Source organism: Natrix helvetica (assembly GCF_964273705.1).
Source record: "Natrix helvetica genome assembly, chromosome: 4".
NCBI classification, from domain to species: domain Eukaryota; kingdom Metazoa; phylum Chordata; class Lepidosauria; order Squamata; family Natricidae; genus Natrix; species Natrix helvetica.
The window spans coordinates 41,603,629-41,629,770 of record NC_138550.1 but is presented as its reverse complement, the minus strand read 5'-3'; the positions used below and the strand labels follow the sequence as shown (position 1 = coordinate 41,629,770).

At 42.1% G+C, this 26,142-nt stretch overlaps 1 protein-coding gene across 9 annotated transcripts in view; it reads right to left on the bottom strand.

Moving 5' to 3' along the window:
- Positions 1-255: 255 nt before the first annotated feature.
- BCL9 (BCL9 transcription coactivator) overlaps positions 256-26,142 on the bottom strand; it is a 121,595-nt gene continuing 95,708 nt past the window's right edge. For all 9 annotated transcript variants that reach the window (XM_081951271.1, XM_081951274.1, XM_081951277.1 and 6 more), the window contains 5 exons: positions 24,802-24,991; positions 15,973-16,069; positions 13,376-15,611; positions 7,496-7,753; positions 256-2,353 (listed from right to left, as the gene is read on the bottom strand). In XM_081951271.1, the coding sequence (XP_081807397.1) occupies positions 1,251-2,353; positions 7,496-7,753; positions 13,376-15,611; positions 15,973-16,069; positions 24,802-24,991 (3,884 nt within the window). In that variant the 3' untranslated portion in view covers positions 256-1,250. The remainder of the gene's footprint in view (positions 2,354-7,495; positions 7,754-13,375; positions 15,612-15,972; positions 16,070-24,801; positions 24,992-26,142) is intronic.

Below are 26,142 nucleotides of genomic sequence, written 5' to 3'. Positions count from 1 at the left end.
CACTGGAAACTTCAAGGAATTGTTTTTGCATGCCCTGGTAGCTGTTCAAGAACCTTTTGAGGGCACAATATTGTTTCTGTTGCTTTGCATGGTAAGGTAGTCTATAGTTTAAGAGGAAATATGTATTTTAGATAAATTCTTATTCCAGTTTGTAACTATTCTAGAAGTACAAAAGCTATACAAGGCACAATTTGTAAGCGAGTGAAAATACAAGGCAGCTATAGATTGTGGCAGAATATTATGAAGCTGATTCAATTTTTTTTTTGTAAGAAACAATATATTTTATTTTTCTGACACCACAGCCCTGGCAAGTGGTTTTGTACCAAATTTAATGGAGGTTACACAGAACGTTTTACGCTGGGGACAAAAAAAAAAAGCCACAAAAAAGTCAGGATAGCTTTTAGTGTCTGTTCCACTCCCACGTTAATATCACTGGGCGGGGAGGAGGCAGGGGTGCTGAGAAAATAAGAAACAGTAAGACTACTTTCAAGTGTAACAGTGTCCAAGTCCAGCCTCTTCCTGAAAGTGGTAACACTCTCAGCACAAGAAGGGGCTCTCCTAGATATGCTCCCCAAAATAATACAATGTATTGCAGCTGCCAAAGGAGGAGACAGTAAAGGGGTGGGAGGGAGAGACAAAGTGCTGGACAGCACTCATAATCTGAAAAATATGTCCTTAACTTATTTTTTTTTTAAAGTTTACCCCCCTCACTGAACTTCAGTTCCTTTTGTGCTTTTCATTAATACTCTGCTCTGAGGTTGTAGTTTGGTTTTTCTATAGATTGAGTTGAAGGAAAATAGTCCAAAGTTCTGAAGATGGATTTTCCACCTAAAAGTAAACAGCCTTTCACCCCCAAGACTAAAGTCTCTGCTAAAATCCCTTTTACAATATAGTACAGTACACAAAAATAATCCCCAAAGATAAGTGAGTCCTGGGAGAAGCCAGTCCGAAGGACGTAAACATACAGAGAATGGTGCAACTCGTGACAAATGGCAATTCTCAAAATACAGCTACAGATTTTCAAAGCAGGTGCCATCACAGGATACCCAAGTACACAAAAATAATTTTTAAAAAATAAATTTTAAAAAAACAACCTGTTAAAATGAATTCATTTGTTTTCAGGAAATTCCATACATTCGAGATTTTCCAAAGCATCCTCTGGTCTCTCTTCACCTATTGCATGATCAAACTGTGCTCCTGGAATTTCATCTCAACAAGGATTGGAACCATCCAGTCTTTATGTAGCAGCTTTAAAACATTATATTCCCTGGATTGCCAGGGCCTTGGCTAAATCCTCCCATTCCTAAATCAGCAGCCATGCCCCGTGGCCTCATCTGGGGAGGAATCATGATGTTCTGCTGAGGTGCTATCATGCCCTGCATTGACATCATCATACCAGGTGAACCTACAGGTCCTGGATGGCTGTAGAGCCCAGCAGCAGCTCGATCCTTGCCTGGAATCATGCCTACTGGGTTGCTCATTAGGGTGGGTTGGCCAGGCATTGCTGTTTGTGCTGGTGACATCATCCGGTGGTGAGGTCCCATCATTCCTTGTTGCAGAAAGGCAGGTGGTCTCATAGGATTATGGCCTGGCATAGAGGATGCTGTGCCAAGAGGAATATCAGGTGTGCCACCAGGGACTCCCATACCAGGTAATGCCAGCCCCATTCTTGGATTCTGTTCTGCCATCATTCCCTGTATATGAGAATAGCCGGGCCCAACATTCTGTGGCTGTTTGCGGCCTGGTACTTCTCCACGAGGGAAATACTGTAATGTCTGACTTGGCTTCTCAGATGGAATTATCCTGGAGAGGTCAAATTCTGGTATTCCAGTGGCTCCAGGGCGAATCACTTCTTGTAGCTCTGGATCAGAAAAAACTGAAGGCATATTGTTTCCTAGAACTGTGAAAGAGTCTGGTCCCCCTGGACCTCCAGACTTGCAAAGTGCTGGATCAGCTGAACTTTGGGGCATGCTGGTGGGTCGCCCCAGAGGTCCTTCCCCATGGAAGCTCATTCCAGCTGGGAAGTTGCCTTGTCCTCCACTAGGACCATTATGAGGAAATGGCACCTGCTGGGGAGGAGATTGTACTGGAGGAAATCCCTGTGGGAAGCCCAGGCGTCCTTGAGGTACCATTGGTGGGTCTTGGGAACCGTGGCCCATCATTGGATTGTGTGACATCAAACCAGGTCCTACAGGAACCCCATGAGGAGGTATATTGGCTCCCATAGCATTTGGAGAGGGCAATTGATTACTATGAGTTAGTGGCTGTGTCATTCCCATTGGGCTAAGAGTTGCCATCCCGCCTGCTTGGTTGGGACCAGAAACACGAGGATTCTGGGGATTAATGCCCATTCCTAGAGAAAAGGGAAAAGCACATTAGAACAAAATAAGTAAAAGCATAAAACCATTTAATAGACACAAAACCATTTTTCTTCATTACAATACTAAAGTGTTTCATGCAGGATATTTCTATATACCTAGTTTTTCAACATTTGTTTCCTCCATATTATGTTATTACAGAAACATTTCTCTCCTAAGGAAAACACAGAGGTAGGAAAAAATAGATGTAGACCCATACTGATCATGCTTGTCTCACAACTGTCTAAGTGACTGGATTTTTTAAACTTTGGCTTCTCTGCCACAGCAAGTATGCTGCAGTGTAAGGGATTGTAAGGCATAATCTAAGCCAGGGATGGCAAACCTTTTTGGCAACAAGTGCCCAAACCAGAATGTACGCATGCACACGTGCCAAAAACCTGAAGACCGGGTGGCCAGAGTGCATGTGCATGCCGGCCAGCTGGTTTTGGGGTTTTTGGCATAAGCATGACTGCCAGTCAGTTGGCCTTTGCGCGCGCCAGAGCACCGGAAACCCAAAGAGCAGCTGGCGACAGTGTGCATGCCCTCTCTGGCATATGCGTCATAGGTTCACCATCACGGATCTAGATCATATATAACTTACACAGTCAGTATTTTCAGTATCTGTCATCAGTATTTTTACAGGAAAAACCCAAACTCAATACATTTCAGAAAATATCAATACAATAATTAAATCATGCTTTAGAAAAACTATGGTAATATGTCTCCTATACTGTTTCAGGAAGCTATAACACTTAGAAGCAAAATTACCTGAGGTAACATAAATAAAGAAATCCAGAGAGTTACAGGCCATCTGCTGTTGTATTGCCTCTTTTCTAAGCATTAATAACCATTGGGGTTTCCAGATCAACCAAGAGATGAGTAAAATTTAATGACTATAGGTTTTGAGCTGACACTGTTGTTCAAGAATTGAACCAATTTGATCTGATAAACAAAATTCAACCATAACCTATAATGGGGAAGCATAGGAGCATCAGCTTTTGGGAAACAAAATGGGATGAAAACGGGTATAGACCGCCAGAGCAGTATTTCTCAAAGTACGGATGTTCCATAGAAAGCCACTCTTGTGCAAACAACTTGCAGGTATGCTGCATAAGCATGCTTGGTCCTAAGCATATAGCCTGAAGCAGCATCCCACTTACGCTTGAGCCTACAATGTTCTTATTCCAGAGATTTATCCTTTCCTGTTTTACAGATAATTACACTATCTCCAGAACGCACCTCAGCTTCTTCCTCAGTGCTTCTGAGCCCAGACTTTAACTGTCTGCCTGCTTTGCTATGTTTGTTTGGCTGGTGAGCCATGATCTTCTGGAGGGGTGGGTGTTCACTTAATAATATCCCCTGTGTATAAAGGAAAGGTGGGGCTGCTAGCTATGCTTGAAATATTATGACTTAACTCACCTACCAGGAACACGATATAAATACTATACAATGAATAAGATGGGAAATCCAGTAAAACAACACATAAAAACACATTCAACAAAGGGCTTTATCCACCCCAGAAACATAGGGAATGTAGATAACACCTCCTACACTGCTGGTAAAGTAGCTGGAAAGGTTCCAAAAAGCCATGTTCTCTCTGTCTCTCCAATTTACTCTTTCTAGCTCTACAGAATGCTGGGCAGAGATTAGATAAAGGAGCCTGGAACTTGTTTGTGAGCAGGATAACTTTCTGAAAACCAAATATAATTGGACAAAATTATTGTTTGGAAGAAGCCAACAACAAAATCTTGTTCAAAAATGGACCAGGTCAGTTAGAAACTGTAGAGAGAGAGAGAGAAATCCAGAAATTGGGCAGCAATCAAGAGTGAAAAGAATTCTGGAAACAATAGTCTCTATTCTTTCCCTACCTTGCCTAATCTTTCCAACCCGGTATGATGTGGCAAAGAAATTACATACAGGTAGTCTTTTGCTAATAACTGCCTCATTTAGCGACTGTTCAAAAGGTTGACAGCAATAAAAATGTAGATTTATGACTGGTCCTTGGCTTATGGTCCCTGCAGCATCCCTGCATCACATGATTGGGACTTGGGTGCTTGTCAATTGGTACAGATTTAGGACAGTCACTGTCTCCCATGATGACAATTATGACCTTCGCAACTGGCTTCTGTCAAATGTCCATTGTAATAGAGTGTGTAACTCTTAGTGGTATAGTAATTCTGAAAACTAAATGGAATGGGAGCGGGACCCAATTTGGTGTATCAGGCACAGCCTGGAAAGTATTGAAGAACAAAAATAGACCAGGGGGCTATGGAGAAAAATATCGACCACCATCCCCTCAAACTCAATACTATGGGAGAGTTAGCACCTTCAATCATTTATTCTTCCATTCTAAGCTTCTCTCTCTTCTTTTCTGTCATCAGAGTGGAGAGTATGCCAGTTTAGTCTAGTGGTTAAGGCACCAGGCTAGAAACCAGGAAACTCTGAGATCTAATCCTACCTTTGGCATGAAAGCCAGCTAATTGACTTTGGGCTAGCCCAGAGGTGTCCAAACTTGGGAACTTTAAGATTTGTGGACTTCAACTCCCAGAATTGGCTGGGGAATTTTGGGAGTTGAAGTCCATAAGTCTTAAGGTTCCCAAGTTTGGACACCCCTGGGCTAGCCACTTTCTCTCAGCCTCATGGTGGTGGTGGTTGTGGGGAAAATAGGAGGAGAAAGGAGTATTAAGAACATTTACTGCATTGAGTTATTTATTTTAAAAAACCCAAATTTGCAATAAACAACATCTAAAAAATGCTGTGTTTTCCAGAGTGCATGTACACACACAACATGATGGAAGAGAAGAAATATGCACAGAGAAATATACCGTGTTACTTTATTACTAAGAGAAAATATAGATGCCTCCTATAGACACTACTAATAAAGGGTCTGGAAGAATTCCAGTTACATGCTCTGCACGCTCTTCCTGCCTTACCTTTATAAGAAAAGAGCATAGGATAACATCAACCCTACAGAGTTTGATCAGACAGGTTTGCAATATTTTGTGGCAGAATTTTAATAGTCCCCCAGCACCAGATTCCAAATTTCTCCAAAGAGCTTATAAAAACTGCTGCAACAATGTTGGAAAACTCTCAACTTATATATAAAAGCCTTCTAAAACTGTTTTAAAGAATAAAATCATACAACAGTTTAACGATCTCACTCTCAAGAATCACTTGTTTTTCTAGATTCATAAGCACAGCTATTAAGGAAAATGTGTTTGCATGCTGCAACTTAATTTCTAGTAACATATTTTTCAGACTTCAAACAGCAAGGATGCAGTCTCAAACGCACTCAGGCAATGAAAACAACTCATTCAGAACCAAACAAGACATATGCTACAAATAGAAAAAGAAAAAGAAAATTATTGTTTTTTTAAATGGGTATGAATGAGGGGGACTAAAAGTGCTAATGAATGCAAGATAGGCAATACAGAGACCAGCACTACACTGTATATAGTGAAAAGTAAACAAAAGTAAGGATAAAAGATTCAAGCCTATAGAAGAAAATGCAAACCACATAAAGGAACTTAAACAGAATAAATCTGAATTCTTTTTCTTCTTCCAAGCAAATCTGCCTACACAAATTCTAGCTAAAACTGACACACAAAAAGCAGGATGCATCTCAGTATTACTATTTGCAGAAATAATAATAATTTTTCATAAATCAAAGAACCTTCACACATTCAACCTTCACACACTCACATCAACCCCTTTTTACCTCAAATCTAAGGAAATATGCAATACACGTGCCCCTTTTTTCATCCCCGGGTGGCGGGGATCAGAATTGGTGGAAAATGGGGCACATGGAGGCTGACAACGGGGCACACAAAGGCCAAAAATGAGATGTGGACCGCAAAAATGAGGCACGCGAAGGTGGCAATAGCAATCCCTGCAGCCTGAAACAGCTGATGGTCCGAAGGCTGATCCAACCAACAATCAGCTGCTTGTGCTAATCAGGCTGTGCTGAAGCTGAAACAGGCTGTTTGCTGCTTGCTGCAAGGAGGCAAATCTCTGGGAGGCAGAGGCGAAAGGGGGGGGGCGCTACATTCGGTGTATAAAACGCACCCAAATTTTCACCCTCTTTTAGGGGGGAGGGAAAGTGTGTCTTATACACTGAAAAATATGGTAATTCAGGCCTACTTTGCCGTCTTTGTGCAGGGATGGCTTGCTATCATTGACAAGAAATTGTACCAGCAAATTCTACAGAAATTTGAAATTATACTAGCAAATTCTACAGGAAAATATCAGAGTAACTGTCCATTAAGTGAAGCTCAAAAAAAAGTTGGCTATGCAGCAAGACAACTCAAACACACAAGTCATCCTAACAAATAATGATTAAAGCAAAAGAAAATCATTTGAGAATGATCAAATCAAAATTCAGTTTTCATCCCATAGAAATATTGTGAAAGGTTTGTAAGTGGGCATTTCATGTAAGGAAGTCCACCAACATCCCAGAATTGTTTTGTATGGAGGAATGGGCTAAAATGGGCTATGCAAGACAGTTATTGGAAATATTTAGTTCCAAGTATTGCTGTCCACAATGGACACACGTTACTGAAAAAATAGATTGAGATACTTTTGCCATACACAAATATATCACTTATATTTTTGTCAGTGAACAAATGAACAAGGAAAATGTTTTTGACCTGTTTAACTGGGTTTTCTTTAACTAGTTTGATGACTTGTGTGGATCTATGTATGTATGCAATACTGAAAATTCAAAAGGTTTATAAACCTTTAACCACCACTGTATAATTTAAAGAAATCTGTCAGTCACAGTGCTCCATTCTAAATATAAAGAAATATATTCAGAGAACTACTGATGGTAGAAAGGTAAGAAAGCAAAAGGAAGGGTCAGTAAGGGAGAAGCCCCTGCATATATGCTTATAGTGTGTGTCCTATGAAAAGTATTATTAAAATACCCTAAGCATGTGCCTTTTACTATGCTCACTGTGAACTCATGTCTAGCTAATCATAGTCAATTCTTTGCTCTCAAACCACCCTATTTATTGGAATAATTTCAGTGAGCAAAATTCAGAAAATCCTATTTTCCCACGCTATTTTTATTTACATTATCTCCAGATAGAATGGTAGAACTGTATGTGATTAACAGCATTTGCAGGATTCTTTCTATTTACCTGAAAGATTGTTAATTGATGGTAAATTTGGGGACCGTGCTGGAGGAGAGTCATCATCTGATGAGGCTACAGTCTTGATAGCATCATGATAGAGCGGTGTTGAACTGGGCATAGCAAACTTGGACATCCGGGACATCATAATAGAAAGAGGATTTTGAGACAGGGTGGGTTCTGGAGGAATTGTATAAGGACTGCTGGAAGGAAGATTTCCAGAAAGAGTCACAGGAGCATTCTGACTAACTGTTGAAGGGGGTGCACCTGGAAATAAATACATGCAGGTTAATTAATATTTTTAAAGGTACATTACTTAATGAACTTCTTTAGAAAAATATGCATTGCCAAGAGTTCTTGGTTTCTAAGTTAGAAGTCCTGCAGCTATTTGAAATTACTTAATACCATGTCATTATTTTTGTTTGTTCTAATCTTGCCTTATCGTCAGTGCTGAAATTCAAAAATATTTACGACAGGTTCTGTGGGCGTGGCTTGTTAAGCGTGGCAAGAGAAGGATACTGCAAAATCTCCATTCCTACTCCACTCCTGGGGGAAGGATATTGCAAAAGCTCCATTCCCGCCCCACTCTGGGGCCAGCCAGAGGTGGTATTCTTCGAACTACTCAAAATTTCCACTACCTGCTGAATTTCACCCCTGCTTATTGTGTACTTATAGAATTTCCCCTTAGCAGGAAAAGCCATTCCTCATCACTTCCACTGCTAGACCTTTTAAGTTGAACATATGAGGGATGAACTTAGAACCTGCTGTATGCTAAGCACATGATCTCCTGCTGAGCTATGATGAGCTTAAAAATCCTATTATCAGGAAATTGTTCTACAATTTGTCTACCAAAAAACAATCAAACGCAACAGACATTCTCTCCAAAGACCATCCTTTGGCCACACTGTGTTTCAGAATAAATGAGACTACAAGATCTAACTATTCAAAGCTAATTAAGCTTCAAAGTGTTCTGGAATTCTTTTGATGGGATAGAGAAAGGTGCTGTAATTTAATTGACCTTTAGCTAATTTGTAAAGATAGGATCTTCCCACTATTAGTCCTTCAATGTTCAAATAAAAACAGGACATAACCCTGAAGAGACAAATGCTGTGCTTGTTGCTCATTTTGCTTTCTGCGATAGCTAGGTTTCTCTTCAACATAGCCATACTGAGTCACATGTGCGACTAAATGAAAGGAAGGAAGATGTGCTTCATCTCAAGTGAAACAACTGCAGCTTTTTATTACAAGAAATACACCACACGTGTTAAGAGTTATATATGATAAATGTACTACATAAATGCAGCAGTTTGAAAGCAAGCATTTGTTTACTAATTTGCTTGCTGCCAATCTCACAACAAGGTGACGTTAGTGAATATAGTGGTAGTACCATACTATCTTATCTATTTTGTACCATTAGGAATTGCCAGTGAAAGAGATGTTGTACAGTACTTGCAGGTGGCTTTGGAATGAATGCTTACAAAATACCACTTTCACAATCTTCCCTACTTTAATTAAATATTTATTTTGAATATTAGTTACCTTACTAATGGGAATCCCAATGCAAGCATTTATAGCTCCTTTTTGGAGAATATGCGAAGTAAAGCTGAACAAGCAGGAAGCATTGAAAAGTTCACACACAGTTTAATACAAAAGGCTAACTAGCTTGTAATTTTTCGCTAATATTCTAATATAATAGTGTGTAATTAGTGACCATAAGAAAAATTCTAGGCAAAATTGTTTTAGATTTTAAGCCACATCCTGCATACAGTATAGGGCTTTAGTTTAATAATTGTAGAATTAAATGTGGTTGGTATTCAGATAGGACAAATAAAAGGACGAGGACTATGTGTTAGTTGGAAGTATTACTGTCTCAGATTAATAATCAGAAAGTGAGGAAGAGAATCTTATTTCAGAGGGTGACTTTTGAATTTCAGAAACCATTTCTAATTCACACTCAAATGAAATCTGAGTATTTTACTTCATTGAAGAGGTGTATCATCAAATAGCTATCTGCAGAAAAGTTATAAAAGCTTAAGCATAAAGGGGAAATAGGCAAGCTAAAGACATCAAAGCAGCATTTTTGCCATGTCAGTAGCAAAAGAAAGAAAAGAAACTTCTTGAATAAGTTCAATAGTAACTAACTGGTGATAAGAAAATGGCATAACTCCTAATGGAATGAAACAGAAAAGACAATGCGGCACTCATGAGTAGAGAACACCTGATTACTATAAATCAGTTAAGTCTGTAGAACCAGATCAATCACATCTACGAGTCTTGAAAAAGCTTGCTGATGTCATTCCAAAGTCCCAGATGACAACAAAAGGTAAAATCTTCAAAAGGGGAAAAAGAGAAGGACCTCCCTGATAACTATAGATAAGCTGGCTTAATTTTGATACTAGGCAAAACTCTAAAGTAGCTCAACTTTGGGATCATTGGGAATAGAATGACTGCTTAACAGAAGTCAATGGGGTTTATCATGAACAAATCAGGCTAAATCAATATGATCTCCTTTTTTCATAGGGTGAGCAGCTTAAGAGATTGTGGTAGTGCAGTGGGCATAGTACCCTGACTTAAACGTTTGGCATGATCTCCCAGGAAATTCTAGCAGAGAAGATACAAAAATGAAGGATGTATAGCTGGGTATACATCTCAAAGAACAATATTTCTCAGAGAGTATACATCAGTGGTGGTATAATTGTTTAGATGAGGAAATAGAAGGTCACCAAATTTGCTGGTATTCTTTTTCTCTAAGTGCATGATCTTGCATTATAGAAACACTGACTGCATTTTCACATTTTCGATCATTTTTTTCAGCAATGCTAAATAATTTCCCATTTACAAATATCCCTAGGAACATCAACACTATTATACACTAGATCAGGGCTGTCAAACCTGGGGCCCATGGACTGGATGCACCATGTACTGGCCAAGCCCACGCCCGCTTTAGCGAAGTGGAGAAAAGTCCTGATACGTCTGCTGTGACGATGTGAGTTTGACACCCCTGAACTAGCTGGTCTCCAAGAGCCTCCTCCTGCCCTTACATTCCATAATTCTATAAAATTATATTCCTTTGCCTGAGTTACTTAAAGGGCAAAGCATATAGGAGCATATAAACGATTTATGTACAGCTGAGGTCTCCCCTTTTTTATAAACTTCATAAATGTTATTCTATTCTATTCTATTCTAAGTTTTCAAAAGTTTGACCACTCTTAAGGTAAAAATTCGGTTTGCTTCAGAGGTAAAAGAGATCCCTACTATTAACAAAAGCAGATTGCTGCTCCATTGCAATGATTTCTGTGAAACACTAGAGGACAGTGTATCCAAATTGTTGACTTGGTTGCCTTCCTAATTCCCAGAATAACATGATTTCATAGACTAAATTGTTCCCAAGGCTGGATCTATCAAACAACTGCATGCAAACATTGCACACTGGAGACTTGCTTTATTACAATCTTACAAGGTGAGAATAGTCTGTTGCCTTTAAACTATAAATCTGGAAAAATTAAATGGCACTTGCAATTCTACAGGGAAAACAAGACCATGTGAATCAAAACCAAGGAATTCCATTTTGTGGAATGGTAAAAATCCCTGAAAATTTCAACTGACATTTATCTGACCACTCATAATAGACACTCAAATCCCATACGAAACTAACTTCCATGTGAGTGTATAGAGAGAGAGCATTTGTGCGAAATCTCTAAAATACAGAGCATTCACCAAATGGTGGTTACTATCCTAACTTCTGTGACTTTTTTCAAAAAATTCCTTAAGTGATAGTTTTATGCCACACTCAGGTTAGTGGCAGAACCTAGCCAACCCTGACTGACATCAAAACTCTAAGCAGGGTTGCATCCAATTGATACTTGGATGGAAGATCACCAGAAATCATCAGGGCATAGATTTGATCAAGAATTCAAAGTTCCCAGAAGGCAGCAATAACAAACTATTTTGGTATTATTACAGTATGGATATAAAAGAAATCCTATTTCAAAATGGTCCTCTAATTAATGGCCATGTTCTCAATATTTCTGCTTAAGAATTTAATCAATCAACCTAGATAGGTATATCAGGCTGCTAAACAAGGAACATACATTTCAACAGCTTGCTCAATTATCAATTCACAAGTTTCCACCAATTCTGTTACTAAATTACTGACCTCTAGTCCTTTGTTTAGTCTGAACATTAGAGAGAGAAGATACAGTCATGTGAAAAAGAAAGTACACCCTTTTGAGTTCTATGATTTTATCTATCAGGACATAGGAAAAATCATCTGGTCCTCTGCAGTTCTTAAAAGTAGGTAAATACAGCCCCAGATGAAGCCCACACGACATATTACACCTTGTCATTTATTTTACAAAAAGAAATTCAAAACGGAGAAGCCATGTGTGAAAAACTAAGTATACCTTTACAGCTTTCATAGGTATGACGGGGCTAAATAGCAGCCAGGTTCTGCTAATCAAGTGCTCTTGATTAATTAATCTTCAGTAGATGTGACTACCTCTATAAAAGCCGGAGTTTTAGGAGTTTGCTGGTCTCTAGCCCTGAGGTATGTGTTAATGCCAAAAAGAAAAGACATTAGCAATGATATTACAGAAGCCACTGTTGCTGCCCATCAATCTGTGAATGGTGTTAAGGCCATTTCCAAACAATTTCAAGTCCATTATTCTACAGTGAGGAAGATTATTCACAAGTGGACAACATTCAAGAAAGTTTCCAATCTTCCCAGGACTGAATGTCCCAGCAAATTCATCCCAAGAATAGACTCTGCAATGCTCAGAGAAATTGCAAAACATTCAAGAGTTACATCTCAGACTTACAGGCTTCAGTTTTAGCATGTTAAATGTTGACGTTCATAATAATATAATTTTAAGAAGACTGAACAAGTATGGGTTTCCAGGAGAAAGCCTCTTCTCTCAAAAAAAAAAAAACTTGGTGGCACGGCTTAAGTTTGCAAAGTTAAACAACTCATAAGACTTCTGGGAAACTGTTTTTTTGGACAAACGATACCAAAGAAGAGGTGTTTGGCCATAATGCACAGTACCATGTTTGGTGAAAACCAAAAATAGCGTATCAGCACAAACATCTCACACCAACCATCAAGCACAGTGGTGGAGTGATGATGATTTGGGCTTCTTTTGCAGCTACAGGACCTGGGCACCTTGCAGTCATTGTGTCGACCACGAGCTCTACTGTATACCAAAGATATTCTAGAGTCAAATGTGAGGACATCTGTCTAACAGTTAAAGCCTGGCTGACACTGGGTCATGCAACAGGACAATGATCCAAAGCACACCAGCAAATCTACAATAGAATGGTTGAAAAAGAAAAGAATCAAGGTGTTGCAATTGCCCAGTCAAAGTCCAGACTTCAACCCGGTTGAAATGATGTGGTGGGACCTTAAGAGAGATGTGCATAAATAAACACCCACAAACCTCAATGAACTGAAAAGAAACCGAAGAAGAGTGGGCCAAAATTCCTCCACAATGATGTGAGAGACTGATAAAGTCATACAAAAAATGATTACTTCAAATCATTGTTGCTCTTAAAGGTAGTTCCTCAAGCTATTGTATTATGAAGTGTACTTAGTTTTTCACACATGGCTTCTCAATTTTGGATTTCTTTTTGTAAAATAAATGATATGGTATAATATGTCATGTATTGTTCATCTGAGGCTGTATTTACCTACTTTTAAGAACTGCAGAGGACCAGATGATTTTTACTATGTCCTGATACATAAAACCGGAGAACTCAAGGAGTTCTAAATTCTCAAGAGAAACAAATTGACCTGCTCAACTGCTGAGTAATTGTTAATAGCATCAGAGCAAAACAATTTAGAAACAAGCTAGGGGCACTATTGATCAAAAACACATAAGAAAAAATAAGTCTGACCTGATTCAACATTTCCCATCATGGCTGGTGAAGACATAGCAAGAGATGCCTTGTGGTTCGGAGGGATTCCAGGGCTCTGCAATGGGGGCTTTGGAGATGAAGTCCATCCAGGAGAAGGTGCAGGGAGGGATGGAGACTTGAGATGGACAGGTGAAGCGGCAGCAGAACCCATAACTGGAGGAGATTTGATTGAAGCAGCTGCAGCTGCGGTAGTTGGACCAGCAAGGATCCCTGCCAGCTGTGATGGAGTCTGGGGAGACTTGAGGTTTCCAGAAGGAGAACCCAGCATGGGAGACTGAACCTGGCGCATTGTGGGAGATTTAAGTGGATTTATGCCTGGAGAATGAACTTGGCTGGCACCAACAGAGACATCCAGGGGTTTGCGTCCAAGATTGCGTTGAACCGGAGGAGTCGTGTTGAGGCTGTTTGGGTTACTGGAGGGGTTCAGAGGTAGTGGTGGCATGTGGCTAAGACGATTGTTAGTCCTTTGGTCAGGCCCTATTTGCTCTCTATGATTCCGGAGACCAACACCTGGGCCCTGAGACATAGGATGAAAAGGTCTTGGGCCAATTCCATAGTCCTGTTGAGGATGCTCACCAAATGGCAAGGGAACCATTTTTTGCTGAGCGGGGAGCATTTCTGAGATACCCGAGCGCATCTTCATAATTTCTTCTGGACCCACTCCAGCTTCCCTCATTTTCTGAGGTAACATTGGTGGATTGGAAGTGATGTTGACATTCAGATTCACATCCCCTTTCATGCTGCTGGGGCCTATCCCAAATTCCAGCTCTCTGTTAGCTGCCATCTGAGGTGGTATTCCTTTTGGAAATTCCCCCCGAGAAGGGCTCATGGGTCCCTCAACTGGCATACGTGGAAAGATGGGGTTATTGCCAGGCTCCATGTGTCTTTGAGGGGGAATCATCCGGTTCATCTCCATGCCAGGCCTAATTCCTTCTATGCTTATGCCAGAAGGAAGTCCTAGTTGTTTTTCTGCTAATTGCTGCTGGAAAATATCTTCAGGCAAACCTTGAGGATTTGGAAACCTCTCCCCTCGTCCAGGACCACTAAACACACCCGGCCCAGGAGGAAAATTGCGGCCATCTGAAATTTTTGGCACATCATCTGGCCAAGGAACACCTGAAAGCCCAGGTCTACCTGTTGTGTTTGGGACATTGGGTCCTTCCATGTCAGGGTTTATCATTCCAGAAAATCCAGGCAGTCGCATCTGGCTGCTAGGTACATTTGGATGGGGGGCCATGCCTCTTGGAGGTAGTGAGTGAGGCATTGCTATGCTTTCAGGAAAGGGTTCAGGGCCTCCAGGCCCCCAGCCATCACCTGGGGTCATCTGATATGGAGGTGGGGGGCCTCTAACTAATCCTCGTGGTCCATGCTGGTGAACTATCATGTCCTGTAAGGAACACTGCTGTACAACTTGTTCTTGCTTTCTCCGTTTCTCTTCGTAGAACTCCTGCTGCAATTTCAGCCAGGCTACTTGTTCAGGGGTCATGTGATCCAGATGGTCTGGTCCAATAGGACCAGATTGAGAATTTATGGATGGTGGTCCAACTTCATCTGGTGAAAATGGCATGTCTCTGTGCCCTTGGGAACCAAACGCAGCCCCTCCTTCTGTCCGGGGTCCTGGCCCTTTACCTAAATTTTGAGATTGGGCCATCATTGCCTGTATTGGTCCTTCAGATTTCTTTTGGGGACCATCCAGAACTGCAGAATTTGGCTGGGACACCCCAGTTTGGCCTCCAGCAAATTCTTTTTCATCTGGGAAAAGCATTCGCTGAATATCTCGCAAAGTTTGTAACGAACGTTCTCTATGCTCCAGTTGTTCCTGGGATAGCCCATCTGGATTTTCACCCATGTTTGGTGGATCTCCTCCAGATACTTGCTGGTTGGGACCTTTAGGATCTGCAGTGGAACTATTACTTCCTTGGGAAACTGGACTAACTGCTCGATTATTGGGGGTTGAAGTTTGCCTAAATCCTTCAGCTTGTAGAGGAGTGGAGTTAGCAGGACTTCCTGCAGGCATCACATTACTTTCAAGGCCAGGATTGTCTTGGTCAATAGGGCAAGAAGAACTAGCAGATTTAGGTGCTGGTGCTGGAACTGGAATGGGAGGAGTCTGCTGCATTTTTGCATTCTGGGGAGGAGTTTGTTCTTGAGAAGTAGGCAGTTGTGATGGAACTTGAGGCTTTGTATCATTTCGGAGAGGCGGAAGCTGAGTGTTCTGAAGAAAACAATTTCACATGGCTCTTGTTAATTATAAACTGATCAAAGATGGTTTTCACAAACATAAGATTTTATCATCTGATCTTGTTGAATTTCTGAAGGTGAAGAATTTATTTTAGAGCTATAACATTTTTATGCCTCCTGCCTGCCAGAACCTTCTCTCTACCTGAACCAAAACAAAAAGTAACCCACCCAAGTCAAGCTATAGAAAGCAACCCTGACTCTTTTGGCAAATGAGGACAAAACTGCCCAGCACTTTCCGTAGCTGGAAAAAATGCATGGTAGTACAAACAATACATAATAATTTTCTGCCCAGCTTTATGTTCTCCATTCTCTTCTCCATTTATCAAGTTACTTACCAAGGATACACTGTTTCGTTCTGCCTTGTTAGAGATGTTCTGAATGTGAAAAGAAACAATAGTTTCTACTTGTCCCTTCAATACAGCTTCTGCAGCCCTAAGGAAAACAAAACAGAGGCATCTAAGACATCATTTAGAATGCTCTTTTCTGCCATAAAAATTCCAGTTTCCTTCTGTAACTGAATTCTTATAGCCCAAAAGGACAGTTGATAAATATATCAAAAACATGTTTTGCTTTATTTATAACTACTATGCTGTTCCAATTGAATAACGTCAAACAAAGCAATATATACTTATAATCAAATCGTTCTACAAATCCATTGTCATATCTTATGTTTTCCCCCATACATATAAATCTTGACAGTTTCCCAGTCAGGTCAAGACTTCTATCACATCTCTTACTGGGCAACTTAGAATAATACCACGGTTAGTGGCATTGAAGGATGGTGAAAGAAGCATCAGGACAAGAGATATGTTCCCTGCTTCCAAATCCTGCCAGAGAGATCAGACAATGACTTCTATGACTAGAATAAACAGGTGTAGATATTCTGCTTGCTCCAGAATCCTTTGTCACAAACTTCTCTAAAAAAGAAAGGATGATGACTAGTCACTTAACATGGATGGGTTCAGGGAAGTCCTGTTAAGCAGGAGTCATACCAGCACATCTTTCAAGACATTTCTTAAAAAGGCATTTACTGACATTCAGACCTTCATTCTACACAGTAGCTACGATGGGATCAAGTTCACAAGTAGCAGAAGTAACTTTACCAAGTATTCTAGCCAATTGGAGATTCACAGTTTCAAGGACTTCACCTCAGTCAACTCTTTAAACTATTTCCCAACCCAACACCATGCAAAAATGAGTAACTCTATCTACAAATGCCTTCACAGTAGCTCATTCCTGGTTCTGACCCAACCTTTCTCAACAGGATTCAGGTCATTTAAAAATGCAGAATGGTAGAGAAGTAACAAAACTTCATTCCTTTAGTACTGCAGTGATGGCTCAAAGCTAAACCTCTTCTGCCATTTCATCTCAGGGAATTCCTTAAAAGTACAAAGTAATTCCATAGGATCAACAAATAGAAGAAGTCACTCAGGAGCAATCCTATCAAGCATTTGCATTATTTCGGTATTCCAAAGCGTAACCATATGCCCAACAGAACTTTCCATTCATTCAATCATTCATAAATTTCCAAATGCCTGTATAAGCCTGTCAAGTCCATTAGGAACTTAGAGAAACCATTTTAATTGGACCATTCTCTCTACAGAAAATATTGGGCCTGGTTAACCCAATCAAAGTTATTGGAATAATCCATGACATCTGCTAAAGGAAATGTTTTCCACCAACACATACCATCTGTTCTGAGTTAAAAACCAAATCTAGTGTATCACTTTGATTAGAGCCATGATATCCTCAGACCAGTCTATGGCCATGAATTTTAGAATCCAGCTTCATTGACAGTGAATGGAACTCAATCAGAATCAGGAGGACAAAGGAATCAACAACCAACTCATCGTTAAGTACTAGCAACTTGAATTGGAATTCAACAGTAGAGCAGTAGCATTCCTAGCTTCTCCCACAACCCTTGCCACACAAACAAGGTCTTACCTCCAGTCACATACAAAATAGTGCTTCTCACAAGGTTTCACAGAAAATGACTACCACTCCTCCTTCCTTGCCTAAATATGAGGCTAATGTAGCACCAAAAACTCAAGTGAACACATCAGAGACACAGAACACACTCCTCCTTACCAATAAGTTATCAGTAATATATATCAATATCTGCTCTCTTGATCACAATTACATCATGGATAGATTTATTGCAAGAGGACCTAACATTTGGCTTGATCCCAAGTTCTAACCATCTTGACTTAACATTTGAGAAAGAAATCACAGAAGTAGAAAGTGGCCATAAGTTTCCAATGCCCTGTAAAACTCATTTCACCCATATCCTATAAAATTCCTCTCTTTTCATTACAATAATAATCCTTTCCTCCTTACCAGGTCCTCTATTAATGTCTGCAGTCCCTCCCATCTCAAGTTTTCCCAAGTTACATGCCACTACAAATATCTCTCCAGAGAATCTCCCTCTCTTGCTAATTGACCAAATCTTTAAATTTATGTATCTTTATCTATCTTTACAATTTCCTCTGACCAATCTCTTCCATCCAGTTCTCATGCAGGTTGAAGTTATCCCCCACATTATCACAAATCAATGGGAAATCTTTATTTTCTACTTCCACTCAGGGAGTTATCACTCTTCCTCTCCTCTCATCTAATTTTCCTCCCAGCAGTCCAATGTTCTGAGCTGCAGTACTTGAAAAAAACCAGGCTGAGCCAGTCCTTGCCTAGTAACTCCTATTGTTTCCCTATGTCTCTGATACAAGCCTGGCCATACTCCTCCACTTCCTGATCCTTCCACATTGCTTTGCCTTTGCAGTTCTTCATATGGCTCCTTTTGTTACATCCTCTAGCCTTCCTGCTGAATATTGGTAAGAGAACTGTATATTCCTGCCACTCTATCTGCTGCTTCTCATGCTAAAATAGTACAGGGTTTCCTGCTTGAGCAGGGAGTTGGACTAGAAGATCTCCAAGGTCCCTTCCAATTCTGTTATTCTGTAGTTCTGACTGCTAATCAATCTCTGAATGCTGGCATCTGCAGATGCAAAGATTGACTGCTTCACTTTGAGAACAAAAATCATAATAAATGAAGCCTCAAATCTTGACTTTTCAATCCCTGAAGGTAGGACATTCAACTGACACAACACAATTTTGGATGTGCTGGCCTTCTCCCATTGTCTTGAGTCATTTACAGTATAGATCTTAATCAAGTCTTCTTTTCACTAATTTAATTCCATTTTCTTCAGCAATCTTCATTCTTTAGGTCTTCTTCCCCTTTTCATTTGTGTTTTCATCTACCCACACATTCCTCAGTCAGTCAAGTTCTATAATAAATGATAAATAAACTGATACTGTCTTTCCCTGGCAGAGTTATCAATTTAAATCCTGCACTGGGATATAGATGGGATATCAAATATTGCAAATAACATAGGAACAGTATTTTTTAGCTTACAATAAACCTATTTCAACTCAGATAAAAATATGTACCACACATATGTGATAGATTTATAGATAATAATTACACCAAACATATTTATAACAGGAAGCTATGGCTGGCTGTCACTTCTCATTAAGAACAACCTGCAAAAAGACAAATCTGGCATTATTCTACAGGACAGCAATAATCAAAATATGAAGATTATCCTATGTAAAGAAACCTGTGATGGAATGTTCACTTGGGGGGGGGGGTGGATCTCAGTAGCACCACAGTTTCCCAGGGAAGAGGCAGTATATTCCAGACAGAAGCCCAAATTAAGAGACTGTGCAATCCTGAGCTGGAGGGAGGAAGACATTCAGGGTATTCAGAATCTCTCGGGATATAGCTATGTTAGGTAATATCTTTACTAAAACAATATTATGTTCATTAGGTATAAGCAAATAAAGAATAGGATTCAATTGGATTTCACTGTCATATTTGGGTTTATGCCTGAGAATGACCATTGGCTTACCTGAAGGGGCGTTTTCAGTACACTGCAAAGAGAGTCCAATCAATGGGTTAAACTCAGCCAATCTGCCCATGACTGAATTGAAACTTTAGCCACACCTCTGGTGTTGCCTTGACTTGCCAGATTTTCAATGAAGACGTGGAACTGTACGCATTGATAAGACGTCCAAACTAGTCCAGAAAAACCAACAGGTCCAATAAACTATGATAGTGGAGAAAGATCCCAGAGTGGGGTTGGACTCTCCTTGCAGCGTACTGAAAACAGCCCTTCAGGTAAGCCAATGGTCATTTTCCAGTACGCTGCTTGGAGAGTCCAAGCAATGGGACATACCCAAGCTAAATGTCACTAGGGCGGGAAGCAGAAGAGTCCAGGGTCTCTCCGCTGTTATGGATCTCCTGTAGGACTCGCCTCCCAAAATTCCCCTCTGCAGAAGCAAATAGGTCCAATTTATAGTTCCGAACGAACGGAGACAAGGAAGTCCGAGTAGCAGCCCTGCAAATCTCTTCTATTGGCACCTGGGAGGCCCAGGCCACGGTGGTGGCTGCGCTGCGCATAGAATGTGTGGTGATATGGTGTGGCACCGGTCTTAATTGTAAGATGTACGCAAGTGAAATGCATGCCTGCAGCCAGTGAGCAATGGTGGAAGACTTTGCAACCTTGGGAAGCAGGTTGAAAAGAGATGAAAAGTGACTCAGAATGCCGAAAAGCAGCCGTGCGCTTGATGTACTTGCGTAGAATGTGGTGGATATCAAGCATGTGCCACCTCCTCTCCCTCGGGTGTCTGGGATGTGGACAGAAATCCGGGAGAATAAGCTCTTGTGCATGGTGAAACCAGGAGTTGACCTTGGGGATAAAGGATGGATCCAGGCGGAGGATTACTCTGTCAGGGCGAATCATGCACAAGTCACCTAACTGACAAAGCGGCCAACTCCGAGATCCGTCGCGCAGATGTGATGGCAATTAAGGCAGTCTTAAAGGTCAGCTGTTTCAAGCTGGCGGAACGCAAACGTTCGAAGGGTGCGCAGACAAGAGCCCGTAGCACCACCTCGAGTTCCCACAATGGGAACCTATGGATGACCGGCAGTCGCAGGTTTGTGGCAGCCCGCAGGAAGCTGCGTATGACGGGGTGCCGTCCAAGTCATGAATGACTGTCAGGCACAAAAATAGTGGACAAGGCAGCTACCTGGTGTCTGAGGGTATTTGGCGCCAGGCCCTGGTCAAGACCTTCCTGCAAAAAGTCTAGCACCTGGGGAACTGTCGCTGCGGTAGGCATTAGCTCATGTGCGGCGCACCATCTTTCAAAGGACCTCCAGGTGGAGTCATAAATTCTAGTTGTAGCAGGTCTTCTGGATGCCAGAATAGTGTGTATGACTTTGACAGAGAGACTGCCTCTGCTTAGGAGATCCCTCTCAAGTGCCATACCGCTAGTTGTAGTCACTGGGGCTCTGGGTGTTGTAGAGCCCCCTGGCTGAGAGAGATCTCCTTGGGGGAATTTGCCAAGGTGAATTGATGGACAGATTCACCAGATCAGCGAACCAGGTCCTTCTGGGCCAGAAGGGAGCCACAAGGAGAACTTCTGCTCTCTACTCCAGGATCTTCCGGATCCCTCAGGGCAGGAGGGGCAGTGGAGGAAAGGCATATAGGAGTCCGGGGGCAATGTAAGGCGTTGACATCCTCCGCCTGCGGGTTGTAAAACCTTGTGAAGAACCTGGGTAGGCGAGTTCCCCGGGGAGGTGAACAGATCGACTACCGGTTGGCCAAACCTCTGCAACAGCTGATGGAATAGGTCCGGGTGCAGACACCACTCTAAATGGTCGAACATGGCCCTGCTTAGCCAATCTGCCTGGATGTTGTTCACTCCGGAGATGTGCTCCACCTGAAGTGAGCACAGGTATTTTTCTGCCCGCCTTCCCAGGGATTCGGCTTTTGCCATCAAACACCTGGATCGGGTGCCCCCCTGGTGATTTATGTGTGCCTTGGTCGCCACATTGTCTGTGAGGATCATCATGTGACGACCCTGGATGCTGCTCTGAAAGTGGCGCAGAGCCAACCTCAGCTCCAGCCGGTTGATGCTGTGTGTCAGCTCGGTCGTGGACCCACCTGCCTTGAGCTATCTGGTTGTGGAAGTGAGCCCCCCAGCCGAACAGGCTGGTGTCCGTCGTGATGGTGAAACGGCCTGGCTCCCTGAAGAAGGAGACCCTCGCTAGGGCAGAAGTCATCCACCAAACAAAGGATCAATGTACCTGAGGGAGGACCGGAATCGGTGCTGGTGAGTTGCTCCGTTTGGCCCTCTGATGCGGCAGGAGATGCCACTGCAGGCGACAAGAGTGAAGCCTGGCCCACGGAACTATTGACAGATAGGAAATCATTTTGCCCAACAGTTGGGACAGCTGTACAATCGGGACGTGGTACAACTGATGAACTTGTACGAGAGATCTGAGGCTCGTCACTCAGTCGGGAGACAGGGAGACCTGATACACAACTGTGTCTATGATGGCACCGAGGTGCTGTAACCTGGTGGTTGGCACCAGATGACTCTTTTCTAGGTTGACAGAGAACCTGTGGTCTCAAAGGACTGCCATCGTGTACTGCAGGTCTAGTGCCGCTTGGTGGTGGGACGATGACTGGATGCGAATGTCATCCAGGTAGCATTGGAGCCACACTGGACGCAATCTGAGGAAGTCCGCTACCTCTGCAAGGATCTTTGTGAATGTTCTTGGGGCCGACGACAGGCCGAATGGCAGGGCTCTGTACTGGAAGTGTTGGCCTGCGTAAAAGAACCTTAGAAACCTGCGGTGTGCCTTGCGGATGGGAATGTGGCCTCCTTCAGGTCTATTGAGGTTAATAGGTCCCCTGGTCTGATGTAGTCCAGGATGAATTGGAGGGACTGCATCTTGAATTTTTTATATGCTATGTGGTGGTTCAGCTTGTTTAGATCTAATATGCCCCACCCACCCCCAAATTCTTTGGGACAAGGAATAGAATGGAATAAAACCATGTCCCCTCGTGACCGGGTGGAACCAGTTCTATGGCCCTGATCTCCCTGAGGTGGAGGATCTCCTGTTCATGAGAGCCTTTTTTACAGGGCAGGAGGGGATTGGGCACCGGTTGAAGTGGCGGGGTGGGGACGAGATGAATTCTAGCGTCAAGCCTATGCGGATGGTCCGGAGGGCCACTGGTCTGACGTAATGTGCTCCCATTGGGCGTGGAACAGCTGAAGACTCCTGCCAATGGGAGCCCTCTTTTGGTGGTCACTTATACCAACGGAAGGGTCTGGAGCCAGAGCCTCCATGGAAGGGCCTCTTGGAGAAATTCTGCTGGTGGCCTCTGTCACGAAAGGACTGATGTTCTTGAGACCTGTCAGCGTTCTGGGAGTAGGGCCTCTGGTAAGTACTAGATGTGGAGGGCATCTAGTAGGGCTGCTCCCTATAAAAGTTAGATTCCTTACACTCAGATTTTTTGGTGACTGAAGGCATAACCTTCTTTTTGTCCTTATTCTCTATAAGGACTGGATCTAATGCCTCCCCAAAAAGCTTACCCCCTTTGAAAGGGGCGGAAGCGAGCCTTCACTTAAATCACATGTCAATGTTCCAATGTCTAAGCCATAAGAGGCAACGGGTGGTAACGTTGGAAGCAAGGGCCATAGAAGCAAACTTTGAGACATTCAATGTGGCATCCACTGTGTATTCAGTGGCTGCAATGATTTTGTTAACATCCTGCCTGAGTCTTCTATCTCCGGCTGGAAGTCTAGTGAGTAATTGTCTTAACCAAAGGAGAGAGGCTCTGGAGAGAAAAGAGGCAGAGGCGGACATTTTAATTGCGCAAGCAGCCGCCTAATGAGCCTTATGGCAGGCGTTCTCTGCTCTCTTGTCCTCTGCCTTGAGTCCCTCCAGGAGATCGGGAGGAAGCACCAAGGAACAGGTGAGCGCAGCCACCGACTCATCCACAGGGGGCAGCTTCAGCAGATCCTCTAGACTAGCATCTACTGTATGTAGTTTCTTGTCACTGCCACTAGGGGTGACAAGGGTAGCTGGATGTGCCCATTGTTTCTGCACTACGTTGAGGAATAATTTGGGTACAGGTACAATTTCCTGAACCTGAATAGGTTCCTCGAACAGGCCTCCACTGAGGTCTGAGGAATCAGGGACTGCCTGGTCTTGGGTGGTAGAACCCAAATGGGTAGAGGCCTTCGCCTTATTCAAGATAGTGTTGAAATTAGTCTGCTTAAATAAACCGGTGAAGGAGGGCTTATCAGGGACAGCAGATTCATCCCCCGAGAAATCAGGCTCAGGGTTGGGGAGAACATCTTCCTCCCAGGCAGAATCCTCGCTGTCCTCCTCGCTGTGGAGAGGCAGGCTGCGCGGCCTGCACAACCTCCTTGGAAGGGGCCGGGGCCTGAATGTGATGGGTCTTGCGTAGGCACTTGCCTCGCTGACGCATCCTGCTCTCATTGCCCTGAGGAATGGCCCTGGCAATAACATCCTGCATTTCCACAGAAAGGTCTGGGCCCCGATCCTCAACAGGGCGACCCCTGGAGGGGGGTTGATCTAGGGGCAATTGTAGGGCCAAATGACTCAAGGGAGTTGGATCCCCCTCATCTTCAGATGGGCACTCAAACAGGTCCGCATGGTCAACCATAGAGGGCCTGGGCAAGCCAGGGGAAACTGCCAATGCCAGGAAGGACTGAGGGGAGAAATCCTGCCCTTCCCCTTCCCTCTCAGAAATGGGCGGCCATTGCCCTGGTCTGGGGTATGGTGAGGAGTCCCTGGAAGGAGATTGATTAGAGGCTTGAGCCTGCTGTTGGGCCTTATGGAATTGTTTTTCCAAAGCCTTTTGGTGCCGAAAGGCATAAAAAAAAATCCAGATTGCTGAAAGTAAAAGAAAGGAATATAAAATTGATTTACTTGATCAAGGTTAAAGTAGATATGTTATCTCTAGTAACACTGAATGGACTTTTGCTGATCAGGTTTTGATGATGAGATATTAAGGATTTGTTCATAGATAAGAGATAAGATATGGGAAACAGAGATCACTTGTTGTATTTTAAAATAAGCCACAAAAATTGTTTATATTTGTTCTGATGAAGAGAGAAGTAATTTATATATTTTTCTTTGTCTTTCTCATATTTTTTCTTCATTTTCCATTATCTTTTTATTTCTTTTTCTTTTCTGCAATTCTTTTTATTCCATTTTTTGTACTTTGATTTTTTGTTATACTTTTAATTTTTAATAAAAATTATTATTTAAAAATGGAGCCACTTACTTGTTAGCCATGTCTGTTGAAAAAACATAGACCACTTTGGATGGAGTCTTCTGTATGCTTCCTGGTTCTGAAGTTGTAGTCTGACCATGGGAAGGTGTGGAAGACCGGGGAACCGAACTATTAGAAGGAACCATGGAGTGCGTTGTATGTGACGCATCTTGTGATTTTGTATGTTCAGCAGAACCAAGATCTAGAAAGAAACAAGTGAAGAGAGTTCTATTTCGAAGAGTAGAAAGTAGCTTTTAATTTCTTCAATATTCCACTTTTCATTTAAGTAAAACAGAATTTGGGGGGAGGGAGTTGTCCTCCTTCTACAAAACAATTTATTAATGTTACTTAGTAGAAGCCTTGAAGCAAGGGAACAGCCCAACCAATATGGCATCTAGCTGGAAGCCTTGGAAGAAATAACTATTTCAAAAACTTTTGGGATAGATAACACCCAAAATGAGTTTCATGGTTCAGCAAAGATAGCAGCTACTTCTCTTCTTTGTAGTCAGCACCAAATAATATATATAATGAATATCACTATAATCAATAGCATTTTTTAAGAGTCTTAAGTACAAAAGAAATTACTGGCTCACTGAAAAACGGAATACTGATATTGTGTAAGGAATCAACACTGCCCTAAGAATCAACTATTATTGAATATTAAAGCGGAGGAGGGATTATAAAAATACTGCAAAAAATTAAGTATACAACATGGTTCTTGCCTCAGGCGTATAAAGTAGCAAAATAAAGAAATAAAGCAAATAAGTCAATGGGGAAAATACAGGTTCGCAATACAAAGTTCTAGTTTCCTTTACTGCTACTACTGTCCTAAAGCTGTGGGGCCTTTGTGTCAAAGTTTGTGTTTGTTTATTTTTATCAGATTTAGTTGCCTTCCATCTCGCAGTTCAGGCAAGTCTGAGCTACTTACATCAGGACGAAACAACTTATAATAATAGTTATAAATACATTTATAAATTATAAAAAATTACAAAAAAAATTAAAACAAACTAAAACAAAGATTTGGAGGAGGGCTTGTGTACCAATCACCTCCAGCCAGTGGTTTCTCCTCCAGGATCCCATGCCAGGTGGCATAGCCAGAGTTTTCCTGAAGGCTAAAAGAGGAGGCGGATCTTATCTCCTGTAGCAAGACGTTCCAAAGGGGAGGAGCTGTGGTAAAGAAGGCTATTCTCTTGAATTCCACAGCTGACATTCCTTGGCTAATGAAGGCCCTTTTGCCAGCACAAGTACGGGAGGGAGGCAATCCCATTGGGGAAAGAGGGTTCCATAGTTTTAACATGCTTGTGAATAGCTGGCACTTAAGCAAATCATAGGCAGTTATTGACTTACAACCAT